General features: G+C 49.1%; 1 protein-coding gene across 1 annotated transcript in view; it reads right to left on the reverse strand.

Moving 5' to 3' along the window:
- LOC129016364 (uncharacterized) overlaps positions 1-9,505 on the reverse strand; it is a 154,094-nt gene extending 144,589 nt beyond the window's left edge. The window contains 4 exon segments of the mRNA XM_063654026.1: positions 919-989; positions 4,251-4,411; positions 5,736-5,789; positions 9,439-9,505. Of these exon segments, the coding sequence (XP_063510096.1) occupies positions 919-989; positions 4,251-4,411; positions 5,736-5,789; positions 9,439-9,505 (353 nt within the window).
- Positions 9,506-23,243: the final 13,738 nt, after the last annotated feature.

The following is a 23,243-nucleotide window of genomic DNA, read 5'->3' on the forward strand; positions in this document are numbered from 1 at the left end:
GCCTGGGGGTCTTCCTAAGGCAGTCCCTTGGGTCTCAGACCTTGATGGAGAGTAATGCTAATGGTGCCCACCACTCCCAGAATAGCAACTGTCAGTCTGGCCTCCAGGAAGTGACAACCCCTGGCCCCACCGACTTAGCATTTCTGATGAGGAGCTGGGGGACAATAGTCCCCTTGGAGGAGACCCTCCCCTTGCCTTTCAGTGAGGATCTGTCTGTCTCTCAGCAGCATCCCCCATCCTGGTATCCCTAGACAAAGGCTTTATTTCTTAACAAATGAATTTGCAATAAAAATGGAAGAGGAATCTGCAGAGAAGGGGTTGTCTTCAGGCTGGCGGTCGCTCTGAGCTTTGAGGCCACCGAGGCCGCTGTCAGGGAGGCCTGGGAAACAAGCCACAGGGAGAATCCCAGGCTTGGCTGGGTCACAAAAGAGGGTCTTAGCTTGGGGTGGGAGAGGATGGGGTCTCGGCAGAGTGGGGGAGGGGAAAAGGCAGACCTCCATGGCCCCGACAGTCCCATTAGCTGGAGTCTTCCAGAACACACTCAACAACGATGCCCAGGGGGTGATCGGCAGATGTGAAATCTGGACATGCTGGGGGTGACAGGCAGAACTACGGGATGAGTTCCTCCCACCAGGTAAGAGAAGAGCACCTGCGGCTATCTGGAGTCACCCAAGGCTTCTACATGAAGGCAGCCCCCCAGCGGTCTTCATCGGTGCTAGACGAGGTCAAAACAAATATAGAAACTTCTTTGAACTTCAGTCCAAGATGGCATCTCTTTGCTACAGAGAGGTCACCCTAACCAATTGTCCTAATCTAATTCAGTGCACCCAGAGCCCGACAGCTCTTGAAAGACAGCAGAGGACTCACACCTCCAGCCCCATCGTGAGCAGGTCCCAGCCCCATGGCCAAGTGTCTTACCTCAGGCTCTCCGACTCCTTCAGAAGCTCCACCTTGGCCCCCAGGATGGATGTCACCTGGAAGTCTTGCAGCTGAAGCACAAAGCACCGTGAGTTGGTGACCTCTCCTGGGATACCCCAGGACCTCGCCAGCATCCCACCCACAAAGCAGTTCTAGGGCCCAGCAGGATACATGAATCCATGTTGGGGGCAAGGCAGAGAGACCCCTCCCTTGACCAGGTACAAAGCCTGGGTGGTGAAGGCTGAATGTCTCACTGAAATAGTCAAGTACCTACAGCTCCCTGCTAAATGTCTGGAAAGTTCTCATTTTGCCCAAAAAGACACTGGAAGTTTGGTTGAGGGATTCATAGGACTATGCAGTACCAACAGGAATACGCTACATCGTAGAGCAGACAAAGGCTTTGCCCATGATGAAGACTTGGGATATCCCAGTGTCACCATGGGGTGTGTGTGGCAGGGTGAGTGGAGGGTGGGGGGGGGCGGCGGGGGTTGCAAAAGAAGGCGGACTTTCTAAAAATGGAAAATATCCTCCCTAAAATAACTGATTTCACTGTTTAAATTTAATAGAGCCAGTCACGGTGGCTCACACCTGTAATCCCAGCACTTCGGGAGGCTGAGGCAGGTGGATCACTTGGGGTCAGGAGTTTGAGACCAGACTGGCCAACATGGCGAAATGCCATCTCTACTAAAAATACAAAAATTAGCTGGGTGTGGTGGCGGGCACCTGTAATCCCAACAACTCAGGAGGCCAAGGCAGGAGAATCACTTGAGCTGGGGAGGTGGTGGGTGCAGTGAGCCAAAATCACGCCACTGCACTCCAAAAAAAAAAAAACAAAAAAAATTTTGATAGATTATGGCCGGGCACGGTGGCTCACACCTGTAATCCCAGCACTTTGGGAGGGCAAGGCAGGCGGATCACTTGAGGTCAGGACTTTGAGACCAGCCTGGCTAACATGGTGGAACACCATCTCCATTTTTTAAAATAAATAAAAAATAATTTTTTAAAGGACGAAGTTCTGCTACATCCTACAATAGAGAGGAAACTTGAAAATGTTAAGTGAAAGAAGCCAGACACAAAAGGTCACATATTATGTGACGCCACTTATTTTTATTTATTTATTTTTTTTGAGACGGAGTTTCGCTCTTGTTGCCCGGGCTGAAGTGCAATGGCGCGATCTCGGCTCACAGCAACCTCCACCTCCCGGATTCAAGCCATTCTCCTGCCTCAGCCTCCTGAGTAGCTGGGATTACAGGCATGCACTACCACGCCTGGCTAATTTTGTATATTTAGTAGAGACAGGGTTTCTCCATGTTGGTCAGGCTGGTCTCGAACTCCAGACCTCAGGTGATCCGCCCGCCTCGGCCTCCGAATGTGCTGGGATTACAGGCTTGAGCCACTGTGCCCAGCCTATGTGACTCCACTTATATAAGGTACCTAAAAACAGCAAGTTCATAGAGACAGAAAGCAGAAGAGAGGTGACCAGAGTCTGCAGGGTGGGAATTGGAAGTTACTATTCAATGTACACAGAGCTTCTGTTTAGGATGATGAAAAAGTTCTAGAGATGGAGGGTGGTGATGGTTGTGCAACGATGTGAAAGTACTTAATGCCACTGAATTATAAACTTAAGATGGTTGAAATGGTGTATTCCATATTATATTTTAATCACAGTAAAAAAATAAAAATAAAAATAAACCAGACACAAAGGAAAACATCCTGTACAATTCCATTAGAGAGAAGTTGAAAGACAGGCAAAACTCATCTATGGTGGTAGAAATGAAAAAGGCAGGCTGGGCACAGTGGTTCACGCCTGTAATCCCACCACTTTGGTAGGCCGAGGTGGGCAAATCACTTGAAGTCAGGAGTTCAAGTCCAGCCTGGCCAACATGGTAAAATCCCACCTCTACTAAAAGTACAAAAATTAGCCAGGCGTGATGGAGCACACCACGCACCACCAGTAATCTCAGCTACTCAGGAGGCTCACGCAGGAGAATTGCTTAAACTGGGGAGGCGGAGGTTCCAGTGAGCTGAGATTGTGCTATTGCAACTCCAGCCTGGACGACAGAGTGAGATTCCATCTCAAAAAAAAAAAAGTTGTACCCTTGGGAGAAGTGACCAAGAGGAAGTATGAAGGAGGCTCTGGTGATCACTACATAGGTGTTTGGTTTATGAAAATTCCTTGTTCTGAAGACTTGTGATATTTACACTTTTTTCTCTAAAAATATATTAATTAACCTCCCAAGGGGTGAGAAAATTTCCATTTTCACCTAGAATCTTTGAAATACACCAGTTCTTTATATCCTAGCCAACATTTGACATTGGCAGCTTTTCTTAAGTGCTTAAAGCAAACAAATAAATAAAACTGCAACAGAACACAATTTGCTTTATGAAAACTGACCCTGCAGATAAAAACAACCACAAGTGTTTTGAAGGGTGTGAAAGGATGACGAAGACTAATAAAGCAACAGCTCTGACATATTGGACACTTTAAGAATTCAGAGGCACCTCAGGGCCACTCCATGAAAGACCTCATCCTGTGGTCTACATGAAAATACAACAAAACAGTTTTGAGAAACTCTTGTTAGCAAGTGCTCCAGCCAGTACAAAAATGCATCCCAATATGAGATGAGACTCCAACAGAAACTAAAAGGCCTTTTATGTGAGTTGAGAGGGTTTATCCAGGAAAAATATGAGGGTTATCAGAAATGGGACAGAGGCAAATGAGCAAGCACTTCTGCTTGCAAGAACATTGAGGAGTTTCCAGAAAATCTCAATGAAAAGAAATCTGCAACCACCAAGTGGGCCTAGCTCATAATTCTGCCTTAACCCAGGACTAACACCACTGACCCTTAGTGTTTGCCTATAACCTGAGCCTGTGGACCCAGGCACTGCAAGGCCAGTGTCCACAGGGCAGGCCTTCCTGGGAATAGACTTCCACCCAGTCTATTCCTTTGTCCAAAGGCTTGACTTGGTTTGACTTTGCACACACCCTTGGACTTGCAGACTGAGACCTAGGCTCTCAGTCCACCCCTAGGGCACAGTATGTCTCCGTTCTATGGCTCTTCTCACTCCAAGGAACTCCCCCAACCTGCCCTAAAAATATTCCTTCCTTAACCTCTGCTATTCCTCCATTGGGCCCTCTGTGGCACCTCTTACAACCAAAATTGCACCATTTTCCCACATTCCTCTCAAGGGTCCTCACTTGCCAAATATAAGATTCCTCAGAAAGCTCCTCTGTTGATTAAGCTAATTGGAAATTGGAGATGAGGGGCTGTGGCTTCCTCCTAGTCCTTCCCAGCATCAACGTGATCTCCCGGTTACCCAAAGACACTCACCCATAAAGCCATCTGGCAGGGGCCAAGCACATCAAGGACAGCCAAGCCTTGGAAGCCAAGACCACTCCCCTCCACCGGGATGTCCTGCAGGCTGGTGCTGGTGTTGGTGGAAAAGTGATAGGTGTATCTGGTGCCCACAGGGAGGTGGGGCCCAGCTGACCCTGGAGGGCAGAGAGAGAGAGCAATGTCACCTTGAACCTGCAGCCCTCTGGGATCCCAACTCCACCTCCAGGCATCCTTGCTCACACTTCTCTCTCCCCATCTGGGCGCTGAGCTGCCTGTCCCCAGCTTGGGGAAAGGTTGGGTAGCTGCATACCCTCATAAGGGTGAAAAAGAAAATAAAGATAATAACAGTAAGTGCTCAATAAGTGCTAGCCAGTGTCATCATGGGCCAGGCCTTCTTCTAATATCAAGGTTTCTCTGCCTGGGTGCTATTAATAGTTGGGGCCAGAGAATTCTGTTTGTGAGGGCTGTCCTGTGTGTTGTCAGGAAATTTAGCAGCATCCCTGACCTTTACCCACAAGATGCCAGTAACACAGCCCAGTTGTGACAACCAAAAATATCCCCAGACTTTGCAAAATGTCCCCAGGGGAGGGAGGGCCACAATCACCCCAGTTGAGAAGCATTCATCTACAGTAACTCAGTTAAGCTTCATAACCAACTTTGAGGTGAGTACTCTTTTTTTCTCCATTTTACAGAGGAAGAAACTGAGGCTCAGAGAGGTTAACTAACTTAGGCAATCCCCAGCTGGGATTCCACCCTTGGGAGTCTGACTACTCACCTATCACCTTGATGGATATCAAGTGGGGCTGGCAGTGGGGTGGGGGGGTGGGGCGGGTAGGGTGTGTTGTTATTCTGATCTTTATAGAAGACAAAGCTGTAAAGCTGGCCAGCCTTGGGGAATCTGGGGGTGAGGAGAGTAACTGCTCTGGGGAAGAGCCAATTTAGGGAACAGAGAGGTCTATAATTATCGAGCCAAGTCTCTAACCTTCTATTGAGGCCAGGGAATCAAGCATGAAACCTAATTATAACATCTCACCCCTCCCCATGGCTTGTGATTGAACTGACATTTTCACGTCAATTTCCTTGAGACAGAACCACACCTCATATTCCTAAGATCCTTCTCTCTTTCCAAAGAATTTGTTCCCAAGGCTCTTTCATCTGCTCCCCTCCAAAATGCAAATGGTATCACCTGGCCAAAGACATTTATTCCACCTGGGGCCCACAGGTATGAGGAGGAAGCCTTGGGGGCTGGGATGGCTTAAGGCATTTTACTCTGAGCTTGCTATTCGTTTCTCTAACTCTGTAGGTGACCTTTGCAGAACTGGCCTTGGTCCTCCCAACTGGTATCTTTGGGAGCATAGCCAGGGCCCTCTGGGGCTGTCTCTAATCCCATCTTACAGCTTCACCACCATCGGGCCCTGTACTGGGCTCAGGCTCCTGGTCACCAGAGGTGTGATCAGGCGTCCTGAGAGAATCACTCACCTGTGCACGCAGTCATGCAGGAGGCCGCCTGCCCCACCTGCGAATCTGGAATTTCTGAAATCGCAAATCAGATGGAACCAGGGTGAGGCCAGAAAGAGGCATACGATAGCCCCACGCTATGGGCCACTGACCTTACTCCAGGAAGAAGATGAGAAATGATAATGCCAGCTCTCCCCAGACTTTGCAAAATGTCCTCAGGGGAGGGAGAGCCACAAAGACTGGAAGTGATTGCCCTACCCTTTGTCCAATTTGCTCTTGTCCATCTTGGGTACTGGCACCATCATCCCTGATAGTTCAAGCTGCCAATCATTCGTGCTTCCACATCCCTCATCACTACCTGAGTCCAATATGTCAGCAAGCTCTGCCAATTCCATCAACTAATGCAGGTCTCCATTCCTCCCATCCATCAATCCATCTACCCATCCCCACTCCCATCCTTCCACCCACCTGCTCCCTGCTCCTATCCATCCATCCATCCATCCAACCACCCCCACCCCCACTCCTATCCACCCACCCCCAATTCCCCTCCTATCCATCCACCCACCCGCTCCCCTCTCCTATCCATCTATCTACCCACTGCCCACACCCCTCCCATACACCCACCCCCAAGCCCCCTCCTACGCATCCATTCACCCACTCCCCCTCCTATCCATCCATCCACCCACCCCCAGCCCCCCTCCTATCCATCCATTCACCCATCACTCCCACCTCCTATCCATCCATCCACCCCCTAACCCCCCAATCCATCCATCCACCCCCTAACCCCCCAATCCATCCATCCACCCACCCACTACCCTCTCCTATCCATCCATCCACCTACTCACCCATTCCCCCTCCTATCCATCTACCCACTCACCCTCTCCCCCTCCTATCCATCCATCCACCCACCCACCCACTCCCCGCTGTTATCCATCCATCCACCCACTCACCCACTCTCCCTCCTATCCATCCACCCACCCACCCACCCTCTCCTGTCTCCTATCCATCCAAGTGACTTGCCCAGGTGCACACAGCTGGTTAACGGTAGACACTCAGGATTTGAACCCAGGCACTCTGGCTGCAGAGTCCCCAGCCATACCCTCATCCTGAATGAATCAGAGAGTAAGTGAGCAAATGAGTAATGAATGGAACACCAGCAAGACCAAGAGGCTGCTGCAGGAAATAGCAGGAGCTGGTGCCGCTCCCTGTTGAGTGTCTCCCTTCTCCCACCATCAAAGGGGCAGAGGACAACCAGGGCATGAGCAGATGTGGTGAGGTGGCCCCTCGGCCCCCAGCTCAGGCTGCTAAGGAAACTGCCAGGGATTCCCGGAGCTCCCTCCCTGGGAAGGCCAGCACCCCTCCCTCCCTCCCTCCAGCCACCCAGCCCTTCCACTGCCACCTACTTTCAAGCCTTGTTTCCCCTTCCTGCCAGCCACTTGCAGGATCTTTCCAAGGCATCACTCGTGCCCTCCGGTGCATTAAGCAGACATTCATCTGCAGCCATTTCCATAGGATGGCATTTCAATAATACCACTTCCATCCTCAAAACCACCCTGCTGCACCTCGACTGGTCATTGCTACACTTGCTGACCTGTTTAATCCCTCAAAAAACACACTGTGCCTGGGTGCAGTGGCTCATGCCTGTAATCCCAGTACTTTGGGAAGCTGAGGTGGGTAGATGACTTGAGCTCAGGAGTTCGAGACCAGCCTGGCCAGTATGGCGAAACCCCCTTTCTATAAAAAATACAAAAATTAGCCGGGCGTGGTGGTGCACACCTGTGGTCCCAGCTACTCGTGGGAGGTAGGAGAATTGCTTGAGCCGACAGGTGGAGATTGCAGTGAGCCGAGATCGCACCACTGTACTCCAGCCTGGGTAGCAGAGTAAGACCTTGTCTCAAAAAAAAAAAAAAAAAAGAAAAAGAAAAAGAAAAACAAATCATTTCCCCAAAATGGGGAGGGGTGGGGGCAGGGTGCATTATATACTATTTTGTTTACACCCCTTAAAACAATAGGACATGGTAGGATATCTGGCAGGGTTTTTCTCCCCTAAATATTTTGGCACATCTAACAAAACCCTCTTAGCATTCAAGTAGAATATCAACAGATAAAACCACATTTCAAAGACATTCAACCCAATCAATTTCCCTTCCAACTTTCCTTCAACTCTTTGATCACTTGGACACTGGGCGCCAAATTAAACATATGTGTGCATAATCATTACGTTCTCGACTGTGCACAAGCCCAGCATCCTGCTTGTTTGCTCAACAGACAATCCCTACATCTGCTTTCCTGCTCAGCTAGGCTACAAAGCAGCCTGGCCCACCAGCCTCCATCCACCATGACCTGCAGAAGTGAGCTGAGCTCTGAGAGCATTGCGCTTGAATTAAGCCTGTACCCCTTCCATTTCCTGAACGCTTAAACACATTTAAAATATTTTTTAAATTTCAGAAAAATCAAGTTCATGTCATGATAAATTCATAACAGATTAACCAAGGATGGGAAAACGCTGCACACTGGAAGTAATAAATTCTTCAATCAGATCCTACTCACTTCTAGGAAGAGATCTGAAATTGGACTGAAATGAGTGTCATCTCTAGCCAGCAAATGAAATCAAGTCCCATTTCAGCTTTCTCAGCTGTCAGTTCTGATCAGTGTGCATTCTTTCACGAAACCAACACAATTTACCAAGTACCTATAGCATGCCAGGCAGTGTTATATGCTGAAAAAAAGTCCAAATATCAGAACAATTACATCATTTACAACAAATAGAAGACCCCACAATCTGGCCTGTGCTGTCCAGTATGTGGCTATGAAGCATCTGAAATGTTACTGGTTACAGAGAAACTTTTCATTTAATTTTAATTAAACAAAAAACCAATACTCAATTCACTTATTAGAAGACTTTCAGCAGGGTGCAGTTGCTCATGCCTGTAATCCCACCACTTTGGGAGGATCACTTGAGTTTGAGACGAGCCTGGGCAATATGGTAAAACCCCGCCTCTACAAAAAATATTTTTTAAAGAAAGAAAAGTTTCAAATATGTTTGAAACAACTTAGCACAGTAACTAAACCTACTTTCTCATCTCTATGTTTTAAGAACTCTAGACAGATCAAGTATTTGCAATGAAAATTTAGCATCTGAAATGAAATATGTCGTAAGTATAAAATACACATTGAATGTTGAATGGGAAATAAATCTCATTAATACTTCCTATTGATTACATTTTCTAATTATATATTGGATATATTGGGTTAAGCAAAATGTTATTAATTTCACCTGCCTTTTTAAAAATTTGTATGTGTGGGTACTAGGAAAATTAAGATTACTTGCTTTTTTTGGTTGCTGAGACAAGGTCTCACTCTGTCGCCCAGGCTGGAGTGCAGTGGTGTGATCTCGGCTCACTGCAGCCTCGACCTCCTGGGCTCAAGCTCAGTGGGTCCAGAAGGCAGCATTTTCTCACTCAGGGCTTCAGATCTGGTCTCTGCAGCTCCCCAACCCCTGCCTTGTCTGAGTTTCCAGAGGATGCTAGTGGAGCATGTGAGTGAGAGATGAGGATTCACCTGTCACCTCTCCCTCCTCTTCCCCATGAAAAGCAAAACAAAAGGTGGTAGTGGAAAGGCAGGTCAACAGGCATCTGGCTACAAAAGTGCAGTCCCAGGTGCATCTGGGCTGCCCCTTGCTTCACTCCAGACAGGACCAGGAATGCGCAGCAGTTTTACTTACTCTCCGCAGTCACTGCCATCAGCGGCCAGAGCAGGACCAGACCGAGGAGTCCCACGGGGGTCGGCATCACTTCCTGGGCCAGCCCCGTGCCACCAGCCTCAGGCTCCAGAGCAGCTCAGCGTGGTCCTGAAAGGAATCTTTTTCCCCAAAGAGGAGGGCTCAGCTTTAACCCACTCTCCCAGCCGAGGAGGGTAGAAGGGGAGGTGGGGGGGCATTCAGAACAGAGATCCAGCCAATCAGAAACCTCCAATAAAGTTATTAGCACCCCACCCGACAGAGAGGAGGGGAGGGGGCTCCTGACCAATGAGGGGAAAAAAGGCCTAGAAGGGAAAAAAAAAGGAGCTTGACTACTCTTCTAGCCTTGTAAACAGAGATCTCAGGGCAGAAGGCAAGACGGTGTAGTGGTTGTTGCTTTTTAATTGCAGTATAATTATATTTTAAAAACATAAAATTGACCATTTTAACCATTTCATTTATTTTAAAAGACAGGGTCTCAGTTGGGCACGGTGGCTCACGCTTGTAATCCCAGCACTTTGGGAGGTCGAGGCGGGCAGATCACGAGGTCAGGAGTTTGAGACCAGCCTGGCCAACACAGTGAGACCCCATCTCTACTAAAAATTTAAAAATTATCTGGGCATGGTGGCGAGCGCCTATAATCCCAGCTACTCAGGAGGCTGAGGCAGGAGAATCACTTGAACCCGGGAGGCAGAGGTTGCAGTGAGCCAAGATCACGCCACTGCACTCCAGCCTGGGCAACAGAGCTAGATTCCGTCTCAACAGACAATAACAACAACAACAGGGTCTCAATCTATCACCAAGGCTGGAGTACAGTGGTGTGGTCGTGGCTCACTGCAGCCTCCACCTCCCGGACTCAAGCAATCCTCTTGCCTCAGCCTCCCAAGTAGCTGGGACTACAGGCACTGTGCCACCACGCCCACCTAATTCTTGTATTTTTTGTAGAGACGGAGTTTCACTATGTTACCCAGGCTGGTCTCAAACTCCTGGGCTCGAGCGATTCACCCACCTCAGCCTCCCAAAGTGCTAAAATTATAGGCATGAGCCATGGCACCCGGCCCATTTTAACCACTTTAAAGTATTCGGTTGAGTGGCGTCGTGTCCACTCATGACGTTGTGCAACCATCACTACTGCCTAGTTGTGTAGTCTGACATTGAATTTGTCTTTCCCAGTACTCAGACTAGGAAAAGCCAGTGGGAGGCCTGGCTTAGCAAGACCTTTGGAAATGGCTCTTATCCCAGCAGCAGTGGGTTTTTCAAAGCTCCAGGTTCAAGGCCTCCCAAGAAGACAAGGAAGTAATTCAGGAGGCCAGGGGTCTGCTCACACCTGCTCAGCGTTCATTCTAGTTCCCACATCTCTGCCTCTCTCCCTCAAACTCACCTCCACCCACAACTTTTGGTTTTCAAGGTGTGTTTTTGTTTTTGTTTTTGTTTTGTTTTTAAAGACAGGATCTCACTCTGTTGCCCACGCTAGAGTGCAGTGGTGTGATCATAGCTCACTGCAGCCTCAACCTCCTGGGCTCTAAGTGATCCTCCCACCTCAGCCTCCCAAGTAGCTGGGTCTACTTGGCTCAATTCTCCCATTTAAAGCACAAAACTCAACTGGCGCGGTGGCTCACGCCTGTAATCCCAGCACTTTGGGAGGCCGAGGTGGGTGGATCACAAGACCAGGAGTTTAAGACCAGCCTGGCCAACATGGTGAAACCTTGTCTCTACTAAAAATACAAAAATTAGCCGGGCATGGTGTCATGTGCCTATAATCCCAGCACTTTGGGAGGGTGAGGCGAGTGGATCACTTGAGGCCAGGAGTTCAAGACCAGCCTGGCCAACGTGGTGAAAACCCGTCTCTACTAAAAGTACAAAAAATTAGCTGGGCATGGTGGCGGGCATCTGTAATCCCAGCTACTTGGGAAGCTGAGGCGGGAGAATTGCTTGAACCCGGGAGGCAGAGGTTGCAGTGAGCCGAGATTGTGCCATTGCACTCCAGCCTGGGCAACAGAGTGAGACTCCATTTCAAAAAAATAATGGTTTTTAAGTCAGGCAGTTTGGCAATCATTACCACAACAAATTTCATAATGTCCTCACTGCAAAAAGAAATCCCATACCTAGTAAACAATCACTTCTGGTGCCTCTGACCCCAGTCCTTGGCCACCACTGATCTGCTTTCTGTCCTTATGGATTTGTCTATTCTGGATATTTCACATAAATGGAATGGTTTAGTAGGTGGCCTTTGTCTGGCTTCTTTCACTCAGCATGACAGTTTTGGGGCTTAGCCACGTAACGTGAAATAGTATGTCATTCCTTTCTGTGGCTGAATAATGCACTGAAAGGACAGACCACTTTCTATGTGGCCATTTATCTCTTGATGGACAGTTAAATGTACTTTTAATGGAATTTTCTTAGAGTCAAATTAAGACACAGTTGACTGGTTGGCACACCATGTTTTATGAAAACTTAATCATGTATGCTTTTAGACTTGGCCCATTTTCTTTTCATATTTTGAAATCAATGATTCCACCTCCCTTTTCCCAAGCTCAAGCATTTTCCTTTATTTTCTTTTTTTGAGACGGAGTTTCACTCTTGTTGCCCAGGCTAGAGTGCAATGGTGCAACCTCGGCTCACTGCAACCACCACCTCTCAAGTTCAAAGCGATTTTCCTGCCTCAGCCTCCCAAGTAGCTGGGACTACAGGCGTGTGCCACCACGTCTGGCTAATTTTTTGTATTTTTAGTAGAGACGGGGTTTCACTGTGTTGACCAGGCTGGTCTCGAACTCCTGGCCTCAGGTGATCCACCCGCCTCGGCCTCCCAAAGTGCTGGGGTTACAGGCATGAGCCACTGTGCCTGGCCCCCAGCTCAAGCATTTTCTCTAGCAGGGTTCAGGAGCCCCTGACCCACAAGGATAGAGACCTAAAAGACCCTTCAGCTCACAGCTGCTTGGGGACTACGATGAGTTCTGGTGTGGCTGCTAAATGCTGTGAGGAAAAGCATCCCGGCAGGCAGGGGCGGGTGCTGGCTTGGAGGCCAGTGGGGAAATGAGATATCCAGGCAGAAGATTTTCAGCACACCACGGAGAGACCTCACTCAGAGAAAGGAACAGTTATTGCGGCAGGAAATCGTGGAAGCAGTTTACAAAGGAGACATTTCCCTGGATCTCAAAGAATAGATGGCATTGTTGTTAGGAAACTATCAGACTAGGCAAAGCATTCCTTGTATATTAACTCATTCAATCAACTCCTCCTGCAAAACCCCTGCAAGGTGAACTAGATCATCCCATGGTACAGATGAGAAAACTGATACAGACAGGTTAAGACACTTGCCCTAAGTCACACAGCTCAGGAGGATTTTAACCCCATCTGGCTCCAGAGTCCCTGCTCTGTTAGCTCTGGCAGCTTTGGTCCATCACTTTCTTTCTCCATCTTCTCCCCCAGGAGACTCAAGTCTCTGACCACAGGCCTGAATTCCTCCCCCATTCAAAGCCAGGAGCCTGAGCAGAAACCTTGCAATCCTCAATGCGATGGTTTCTCATCAATGCAGCAACATCAATCACAGCGGTTACTGGCTACAAATGCAGATTCCCAGGCCCATTCCAGACCAGGACAATCAGACTCCCTAGGGTTGGGCCCTCCCTCCAGGCCATTCTGATGACCAGCTGTGTTTGCACTGCGCCAGCCTACCCAAGTCTGCCTGGGAAGGGTCTCTGTACCTCTGGCCTCACTTTGTATCTACGTTGTCACAGGCCCAAAACCCAGTAAGCTGGTTTGATAGAGCATGGGGACACAGGATTCGATTCACAAAGACTCAGAGCCTCCTGTACAAGCCATCCACCATAGATCCAGCCTCCCACCTCCTCTTCCTCCCACCAAAAAAAGTCCTGCTTCTACCTGGAGGAAATTTACAGGGTTGGGGTTGGGTTTGCCAGTGACTGGGGATCGAGCTTCCAGTCAGTGTGAGTTCAGCCGGAGTATGGATTGAAGCCCATCAGGCTCAGGTCAGAGTCACCAGAGTTCAGAAGCCCTTTTGGTGGGTGCAGTGGCTCACGCCTTTACTCTCAGCACTTTGGGAGGCTGAGGCAGAAGGATTGTTTGAGCTCAGGAGTTCGAGACCAGCCTGAGGAACACAAGGAGACCTCGTCTCTACAAAAATAAAAGCCAGGTGTGGTAGTGCACACCTGTAGTCCCAGCTACTCAGGAGGCTGAGGCAGGAGGATTTCTTGAGCCCAGGAGGTTGAAGCTGCAGTGAGCTGTGATCATGCCACTGCACTGCAGCCTGGGTGACAGAACAAGACTCTGTTTAAAAAAAAAAAAAAGGCAGCCTTCTCATTTGTGTATTAGCTTGTTCTCATACTGCTATAAAGAAAGACCTGAGACTGGGTAATTTATAAAGGAAAGTGGGTTAATTGGTTCACGGTTCTGGAAGGTGTACAGGAAGCATGGTAGCATCTGCCTCTGGGGAGGCCTCAGGGAGCTTTCACTCATGGCAGAGGGCAAAGCGGGAACATGCGTCTTACATGGCAGGCGCGGGACCAAGAGAGAGGCATGGCAGAGGCACCACACTCTTAAACAACCAGATCCCTCTGCTCTGCCAATAAATCCTTCCCTTTCCCTTACCACCCCCCACCGCCAACCCCAAAACCACTGATCTTTTTACTGTCTCCAGTTTTGCCTTTTCCAGAATGTCACAGAGTTGGAATCCTACAGTGTTTCTTCAATTCTTTTCAGAATGAAGCAGGGTTTTTTTGGTTTTTTTGTTTTTTTTTGAGACAGGGTCTCACTCTGTCACCCAGGCTGGAGTGCAACGGTGCCATCTCAGCTCACTGCAACTTCCGCCTCCCGGGTTCAAGCAATTCTCCTGCCTCAGCCTCCCAAATACCTGGGATTACAAGTGCCCACCACCATGCATGGCTAATTTTTGTATTTTTAGTAGAGATAGGGGTTTCACCATGTTGGCCAGGCTGGTCTCGAACTCCTGATCTCAAGTGACCTACCTGCCTCAGCCTCCCAAAGTGCTGGGATTACAGGTGTGAGCCACTACACCCGGCCTGAAGAAGCTTTCTTTTTAAACCACCAAAAGATATTTTGCAGAGCTAGGGTAAGCAGGTGAGAGAGCCACAGATACCCCATGATAGAGAAGAAGTAACCAGCAGGGGGCAGTGAGCTCCTCTCGCCTGGCCTTCGTGAAGCACTCACTACTGCCACCTTATCTTCAAGATAAAAGATGAACAAGAGGCTGGGCTAGGTGGCTCACGCCTGTAATCCCAGCACTTTGGGAGGCTGAGGCAAGTGGATCACTTGAAGTCAAGAGTTCGAGACTAGCCTGGCCAACATGTGAAACCCTGCCTTTACCAGAAAATACAAAAATTAGCCAGGCATGGTGGCGTACACCTGTATAGTCCCAGCTACTCGGGAGGCTGAGGCAAGAGAATTGCTGGAACCCAGGAAGGGGAGGTTGCAATGAGCCAAGATCACGCCACTGTACTCCAGCGTGGGCAACAGAGTGAGACCCTGTAACAAAACAAACAAACAAACAAACAAACAAAAAAGATTAACAGAGAAATTAGCTCCCTGTTGATTACTAGTAAGGTTGGAAAAGTCAGGTGGATGGAAGAAGGTGGGGAGTGGATGGGAGAGAGGAGGGAGGGATGGTTCATCCCTTTGCTTCTTACTTAGAAAAGTTACTTAACCTCTCTGGACTCCTTTACTCATTGGCAAAATAAAGGGGCTAGAAATTCCTGGCACAGTATCTTCTGGCTCCACGTCGTGTTCAAGTGAAGAACAGAGTTCAGAAAGAAACTAAGTACACGCAGGAGCACGCACATGATAAAAATAGCACTGCATCTAGTTGGGGAGAACAACAGATTCAAAGATGGACAAAGTATACGAGCACCCCGTTCACAGAAAAGGACACACAAAAAAGACACAAATAGAGTTTCAGCAAAGAGGTTCAACCTTAGACCTAAAAGAAATGCAAATTAGGCTGGGTGCATTGGCTGGCGCCTGTAGCCCCAGCACTTTGGGAGGCTGAGGCGGGCAGATCATCTGAGGTCCGGAGTTCGAGACCAGCCTGGCCAACATGGTGAAACCCTGTCTCTGCTAAAAATACAAAAATTAGCCGGGTATGTTGGCACATGCCTGTAATCCCAGCTACTCGGGAGGCTGAGGCAGAAGAATCACTTGAACCCAGGAGGCGGAGCTTGCCATGAGCCAAGATCACGCCGCTAAAAAAGAAATGCAAATCAAAGCTACAAAACTCAGGCTGGGTGCGGTGGCTCACACCTGTAATCCCAGCACTTTGGGAGGCCGTGGCAGGCGGATCACTACTTGGGAGATTGAGGCAGGAGAATTGCTTGAACCCGGGAGGCGGAGGTTGCAGTGAGCTGAGATCGCACCACAGCACTTAAACCTGGAGACAGAGCAAGACCCCATCTCAAAAAAAGAAGAAGAAGAAGAAATTTTAAAAATTAAGTGAAAAGGCCATGAAGCCTGGATGAAATAATTGGCGACTAGTGGAAAAAGAGGACATGGGCTCTCAGGGAAAAGAAAGAGGAAACAGCACGTTGACGTTTTGCAGGTTAAAGGTGAATGGCAGATCACTTCATATTTGGAGTACGTGAAACTCAAGCAATTTAATCTTTTCAAGGGCAAAGACTATCCTCCCTTTTGTATTGCTCATAACACCTTCACATTGTGGCCATAAAAACGCTGGCTGGGTGGGGAAGGGGAGGCACATTTTCTCTGTCGTAGCAATTCCCCTTCTAGAAATTAACCCAGGCCGGGCACAGTGGCTCCCACCTGTAATCCCAGCACTTTAGGAGGCGAAGGCAGGCAGAACACCCAAGGTCTCGAGTTCCAGACCAGCCTGGCTAACATGGTGAAACCCTGTCTCTACTAAAAATACAAAAATTAGCCGGGCGTGGTAGCATGCGCCTGTAATCCCAGCTGCTCCAGAGGCTGAGGCAGGAGAATTGCCTGAACCTGGGAGGCGGAGGTTGCAAAGAGCCGAGATTGCACCACTGTACTCTAGCCTGGGCGACAGAGGGAGACTCCGTCTCAAAAAAAAAAAAAAAAAAAAAAAGTTAACCTTGTCCTGCTCCTGGAATGAAACTCCAGGCCCTTGGAATGTGCTGCCTGATAGTAACGTCAGTGTCTTTGTTTACGTGGGGGCCTGGGACCACACCAGCCAGTCTCTGCTAATGACACGATTTCGGGTGGGGGGTTTGGGCCAGGTGATACCAGCATGACCTCTGGAGGGGCTGGAGACTGAGGTCAACTATGGGCCATTGGCCATGACTGGTTGCCAATAAAAACTTTGCACACAAGGCTCTGGTGAGCTTCGTTGACTGGCAATGCCCTATGCACATTGCCACACACTGTGACTGGGAGAAATAAGTACTGTCCACGAGTCCACAGGGAAAGGACATCTGGGAGCTTGTGCCTGGCCTCCCTGCCTTATGCACCTTTTCCCTTTACTGATTTTACTCTCTATCTTTCCCTGTAATCAACAGCAGCCATGAGTGCAATGGCTTTTCTGAGCTCTGTGAGTCCTTCTAGAAAACCATAGAGGCCGAGAGTGATCTCGGGCCCCTCCCGAAATGCAAACATCTACTGTGTGCCAGTCACTGTTCACTGGGGATACAGCACCAGGCAGATGAAAGCCCCTGCCCTCAAGGAGCTGACTTTCTAGTGCAGGGAGACAGATCAGAAGCAAGACAAATAGGCTGAGTGTGGTAGCTCAGCAATTTGAGAGGCCGAGGCGAGAGGATGAAGAGTTTGAGACCAGCCTGGGCAACGCAGTGAGACCCCGTCTCTATGAATAAGAAAAAAGAAAAGATGACAAATAAGCTTGTCTTTCAGGAGCAGACTTATAGGGGGCCAGGAAACGCCTCGAGACACAGGCTTGGCACCTATGAGCCAGTCTCCATTAGGACCAGGTCATGTTCAGCTTTGATAAGCAAGAGTGGAACAAGCCAAGCAAGTGACACTCAATTTTGCAAGCAGCAGCCACCTGTGTCCCCTTCTCATCATGGACTGCCAGGTGTGGGCGTCAGCATCAGCACACCTGGCTTGGGTGAGGATGAGCTGGTGGCCACCTCTTTGTCATTTGAAAGCCCCCACGTTTCTTTCACAGGCGGACCATAGGGGCTGCCTCCCGCCCAGGAAATAAAACATGTAGTTTATGAGAGCAAACAAGGAAAAAGTTCAAGCACAAAAACAATACAAAATGCCTCTGGGAGGGTTGACATGTTAGCTGAGGAATCCCAGCTTGGAACCTGGGACCGCTAACTTCACCTGTCAGAATTTCAGTTTGTCTGTAAAATGGAGAGGCGATGTTCATCTTACAGAACTGTTGTGAAATTCAATGACAGAATGTGCCCCGCCCATGGCAGGCACTCAACAGATACTCACTGCTGCTCCGTGATGGGGTGATCTACAGTCATTGGTCATTATCTTCCTGGCATCCAGAAACCTACTCACTAATTTACCTTTACTGTTTACAGGTTGACATCGTTTCGCAGTCAAAGATCGAGTCCCAATTCCTATAGCTGTCAGGAGCTCAGCTGAGCTGGAAGAGGGCGGGCTGAGCTGTCAGATGTCAAAGCAACAAGCCAAAAATGACAGCAGTACGCCCGTGATCACTCACCGTGATGGTACAAGCAGGAAGCTAAAACTGGAGAAAGCGCCAACTGACCTTCTCCCGTTTCCCCACGGAACAGGGCATCAGTTGAGGATCTGGTATATCATCCAGATGTGGGGGAACCGGGCAAAAAGCTCCTGGCAGTTTTATGGACCTGGGTAGGGGGCAAGAGAGGGGGCTAGGAGTAGAAAAGTACTGAGTAACAAGCCAGGGTGGGGAAAAGGGTCTTTTTCCTCCTTCTGGTCCTAAGAGGCCCCTGAAGAAGATTTCTGCCCAAGGCCTCAGATAAGGAGACGTAGGAAGGCAGGCAGCAGGGCTAAAAATGCAGACATGCATCAGAGCAGAGCTGCAGTGCCTGAGACCACGATGCAACCCCCTCTGGAGATGACAGGGCACTGGCTGCACCCCAAGTCTGGTGTGGGGAGGGCAGCTTCCCCTAAGGCCTGCCAGGTAAAGCTTTTGGAATTGCCTATGGTCAGGTCTTAAAAAAAAAAAAAATCACATGTGGGTTTTTTGGTTTTTTGAGATGGAGTCTCACTCTGTCACTCAGGCTAGAGTGCAGTGGCTTGATCTCGGCTCACCACAACCTCCGCCTCTCAGGTTCCAGCGATTCTCCTGCCTCAGCCTCCCAAGTAGCTGGGACTACAGGTGCGTGACACCACGCCCAGCTAATTTTTGTACTTTTTAGTGGAGATGGGGTTTCACCATATTGACCAGGCTGGTCTCGAACTCCTGACCTTGTGATTCACCCGCCTCAGCCTCCCAAAGTGCTGGAATTACAGGTGTGAGCCACCACACCTGGCCACATGTGGGTTTTTAACCAGGGGCCACGCTCCTCTGCTGTGTTATCCAGGGCCTGAAGCATTGAGACAGTGCATTGCTATTACCTGGCCCAGGAATGGGGCGTCCACACATTGGGCGTGCCCAGGACAGCCCCAGTTCTGCTGCCTGGCCTACTCATTAACAGCTGCCCTTTTGTCTTTGACATGTCCTATCTAGGCTTACCCTTATAATTTTTAATATAGAAGAAGATTGTCTAAATCATTTTACTGAAAAATGGCACAGTGGTTTTTCTTTTTTTTTTTAAATAGCCGGCACAATGAGTAGCAATGATAGAGCCACAGACTTTTTAAAGATAAAAAGATAACCTTCAACAGATAAAATGTGGTCTATGCATACAATGACTACAATCTGGCTATAAAAAGCAATGGAGCAATGACACCTGCCACAGCGTGGGTGGCCCTTGAAAACACTATGCCATGTAAAAGAAGCCAGGCATCGGCCGGACCCCGTGGCTCACACCTGTAATCCCAGCACTTTGGGAGGCTGAGGCAGGCAGATAACAAGTTCAGGAGTTTGAGACCAGCCTGGCCAACATGGTGAAACCCTGTCTCTACTAAAAGTACAAAAAGAAATTAGCTGGCCATGGTGGCGCACACCTATAATCCCAGCTACTCGGAAGACTGAGGCAGGAGTATTGCTTGAACCTGGGAGGCGGAGGTTCCAGTGAGCCAAGACTACCCCAGTGCACTCCAGCCTGGGCAACAGAGCAAGATTCCATCTCAAAAAAAAAAAAAAAAAAAGCCAGGCACAAAAGACCACATATGCTATGATTCCATTTACATGATATGTACAGAATGGGCAAATCTATAGAGCTGGAGAGTAAATCAGTTGATTGCCAGGGGCTGGGAGTGGCAGGGAGGGGAGATTGAGAGTCGACAACTAAAGGGTACAGAATTTTTGGTTTTGTTTTGAGACCATATCTCACTCTGTCACCCAGGCTGGCGAGCAGTGGTATGATCTCAGCTCACTGCAATCTCTGCCTCCCAGGTTCAAGCAATTCTCCTGCCTCAACCTCCTGAGTAGCTGGGATTACAGGCACCCACCATCATGCCTGGCCAATTTTTGTATTTTTGTAGAGACAAGTCACCATGTTGGCCAGGCTGGTCTAGAACTCCTGACCTCAGGTGATCCGCCCAGCTCAGCCTCCCAAAGTGCTGGGATTATAGGCATGAACCGCCACACTTGGCCCGGGGTTTCTTTTTGAGCTGATGAAAATGCTAAAGTTGATTGTGGTAACGGTTTCACAACTTTGTGAATACACTTAAAACCGATTAAGTCATATGCTTTAAAACTTTATGTTTTAGAGACAGGGTCTTGCTGCTGTTGCCCAGGCTGGAGTGCAGCAGTGCAATCACAGCTCACTGCAGCCTTGACCTCGGCACAGCTCAAACAATCCTCCTGCCTCAGCTTCCTCAGCAGCTGGGACTGCAGGCACACACCACCATGCCCAACAACATTTTTAAGACGGAATCTCGCTCTGTCACCCAGGCTGGAGTGCAGTGGCGCAATCTCGGCTCACTGCAAGCTCCACCTCCCAGGTTCACACCATTCTCCTGCCTCAGCCTCCCGAGTAGCTGGGACTACAGGCGCCCGCCACCACGCCCGGCTAATTTTTTGTATTTTTAGTAGAGATGGGGTTTCACCGTGTTAGCCAGGATGGTCTGGATCTCCTGACCTCGTGATCCGCCTGCCCCGACCTCCCAAAGTGCTGGGATTACAGGCGTGAGCCACCGTGCCCAGCCCTTTTTTTTTTTTTTTTTTTTTTTTTTTTAAAGAGACCGGGTCTCACCTTGTTGTCCAGGTTGGTCTTCAACTTCTGGCCTATACCGACCCTCCCATCTTGGACTCCCAAAGTGCTGGATTACAGGTATGAGCCACCACGCCCAGCTGAATTGTACACTTTAAATGGGTGAATTGTGTGATATGTAGATAACATCTCAATAAAGCTACTGCCGAAGAAGCCAAAAAGTTCTTACCGCAAAGCCCTGTGTGAGTGGCTGTTATACAGCAGTCTACGGTGGGGTCTGAAACCTTCTCCCTGCGTTAGGAGGCCTGCCTCTCCCGGCACTTTTCCCCCCATTTCTCGGCTACTCAGAGATGCACCAGCCACTTCACCCAGGGCTCAGCTCTATAATCGACCCCTGCTTCCCTGCTTCCAATCCCCATGTCCTCCAAACAGAAAAACACCTGCCCAGGATCACAGGTGCCCCAGCTGCTAGGGCCTCCGTGGTAATGAGCCCTTATTTGAAGACGACAGCCCCATGCCCAGTCCCCTTCCTGCCCTTGTTTCCAGGGAATGGGCCCTGTTAGCCATGCCCTGAGCAGGACACACGTGCAGCCCTAGATCTGTAGACGCAAGACTCACTCCAAAAATGGGATTCTCAGCTCCGGGAGGGAGGGAGGCAGCCCCCAGGGCCCACAGGTGGAAGGAATCTGGGGGCTTTTGAATGACCTGCAAAGGTGGCTCCCGGCCCCATCCTCACCTGAGCCAGATGTGTGAATACAGACGCCCACCCCTGGCAGCAGACGGTGGGAAGGAGACACAGGGGGCTGATTCTTGCAAAGTTGAGTGTCGCTTCTTGGCTTGTTCTGCTCCTGCGTATCAAAGCTGACCACAGCCTGGTGCTCATTGAGACCTGTGTCTCAAGGGTTTCCTAGTTTACCCACGAGTTTGCTCCGGTGGGCTGTAGGGCAAACGCACCTGAACGCAATAACCTGCACACATCCTTAGGATGACCTGGATGGCAGACTCACCTGAATGTGTGTCCCAGCTACGGAATCCGGGAATGGCCAACCTGGAGATTTGTTTCTTGTCTATGACAAACATCTGAGCCCCTGGCCTGTCTCATGAAACACAGGCCCTCCAAGGGATGCAGGCTCTGAGTTTTAGGTTACATGAAGGTTGCCAGGTGGAGGTCGTTAAGGGGAGGGTACTAAGTGAAAATGCTGAATAAACTGCATGATGTTTGCAAGTGGCTGCAGTTTTCCTCTCCAGCCCACCACCACCTGCACTCTCTCCCCTGTGTCTAAGTCCCTAATCAAACCCAATGTCTCCTTTGCTGGCTCTGCATTTCTTCTTCAGCCTCTTGAATTTGTTACCTCCCTAGTGAAACTAACAGGGTTTCAGCACAACATAGGCCAAAACAGCAAGCCCCTAGCATATTCCAGCATGTTCTGGAATGTTCCAGCAGGTACTGTCATCTCCCCTAGACCTGTCCATTTCCCAACACAGACATTTAGCGCTGGAAGAATCAGCGTACCTCTTCTTCGAAAGGAGAGGAACTCGGCGTGGGAAGCTCAAATGACTTGTCCCAGCCCCGCAGCAGGTTGCAAGTGGCTCAGTCATGGTTCTTGATGAATCAAATGCTTTCACTTTACTGTCTTCCCTAATTCAACAAGCATGTACTGTACATTTTAACCCAACATTGTACTGGTTCCAAAGATGTCGATACTGAGGTCCTGTCCTCAGATTCTACCATTTGCTTTATAAGTATTATTTAATTATATATTATAGTCTTTTTTTTTTTGAGAAGGAGTCTCGCTCTTGTTGCCTAGGCTGGAATGCAATGGTGTGATCTCAGCTCACCGCAACCTCCACCTCCCGGGTTCAAGCGATTCTCCTGCCTCAGCCTCCCAAGTAGCTGGGATTACAAGCATGTGCCACCATGCCTGGCTAATTTTGTATTTTTAGTAGAGATGGAGTTTCTCCATGCTGGCCAGGCTGGTCTCGATCTCCCGACCTCAGTTGATCCACCTGCCTTGGCCTCGCAGATCTCTCAACCTCAGTTGATCCGCCTGCCTTGGCCTCCCAAAGTGCTGGGATTACAGGTGTGAGCCACCGCACCCGTATTATATTATAGTCTTAACACACTTGTTAGTGGTTACTATCTCATTGAAACCTCCATTCTGATTTACGCTGTATTCACAGTTCACTCCATCCTCATTTTACCAATTGTCACATGAAACTATACAAATTGGTGTATTTTCTTTGATTGAGGTAAGATTCCCCTAGTACAATTAAACAATTTTACAGTGACCAATTCAGTGGCATCAGTACATCCACATTGTTGTACAACTGCCACCTCTATCTAGTTGCAAAACATTTTCTTTTTCTTTTCTTTTTTTTTTTTTTTGACACAGGGTGTCACTCTGTCGTCCAGGCCGGAGTGCAGGGGTGCAATCATGGCTCACTGCAGCCTTGACTTCCCAGGCTCAAGTGATCCTCCCACCTCAGCCTCCCTAGTAGCGGGGACTACAGGTGCCTGCCATTACACCAATCTATTTTTTTTTTTTTTTGCATGTCTTTGTAGAGATA

This window comes from Pongo pygmaeus, chromosome 18 (assembly GCF_028885625.2).
Source record: "Pongo pygmaeus isolate AG05252 chromosome 18, NHGRI_mPonPyg2-v2.0_pri, whole genome shotgun sequence".
NCBI classification, from domain to species: Eukaryota; Metazoa; Chordata; class Mammalia; order Primates; family Hominidae; genus Pongo; species Pongo pygmaeus.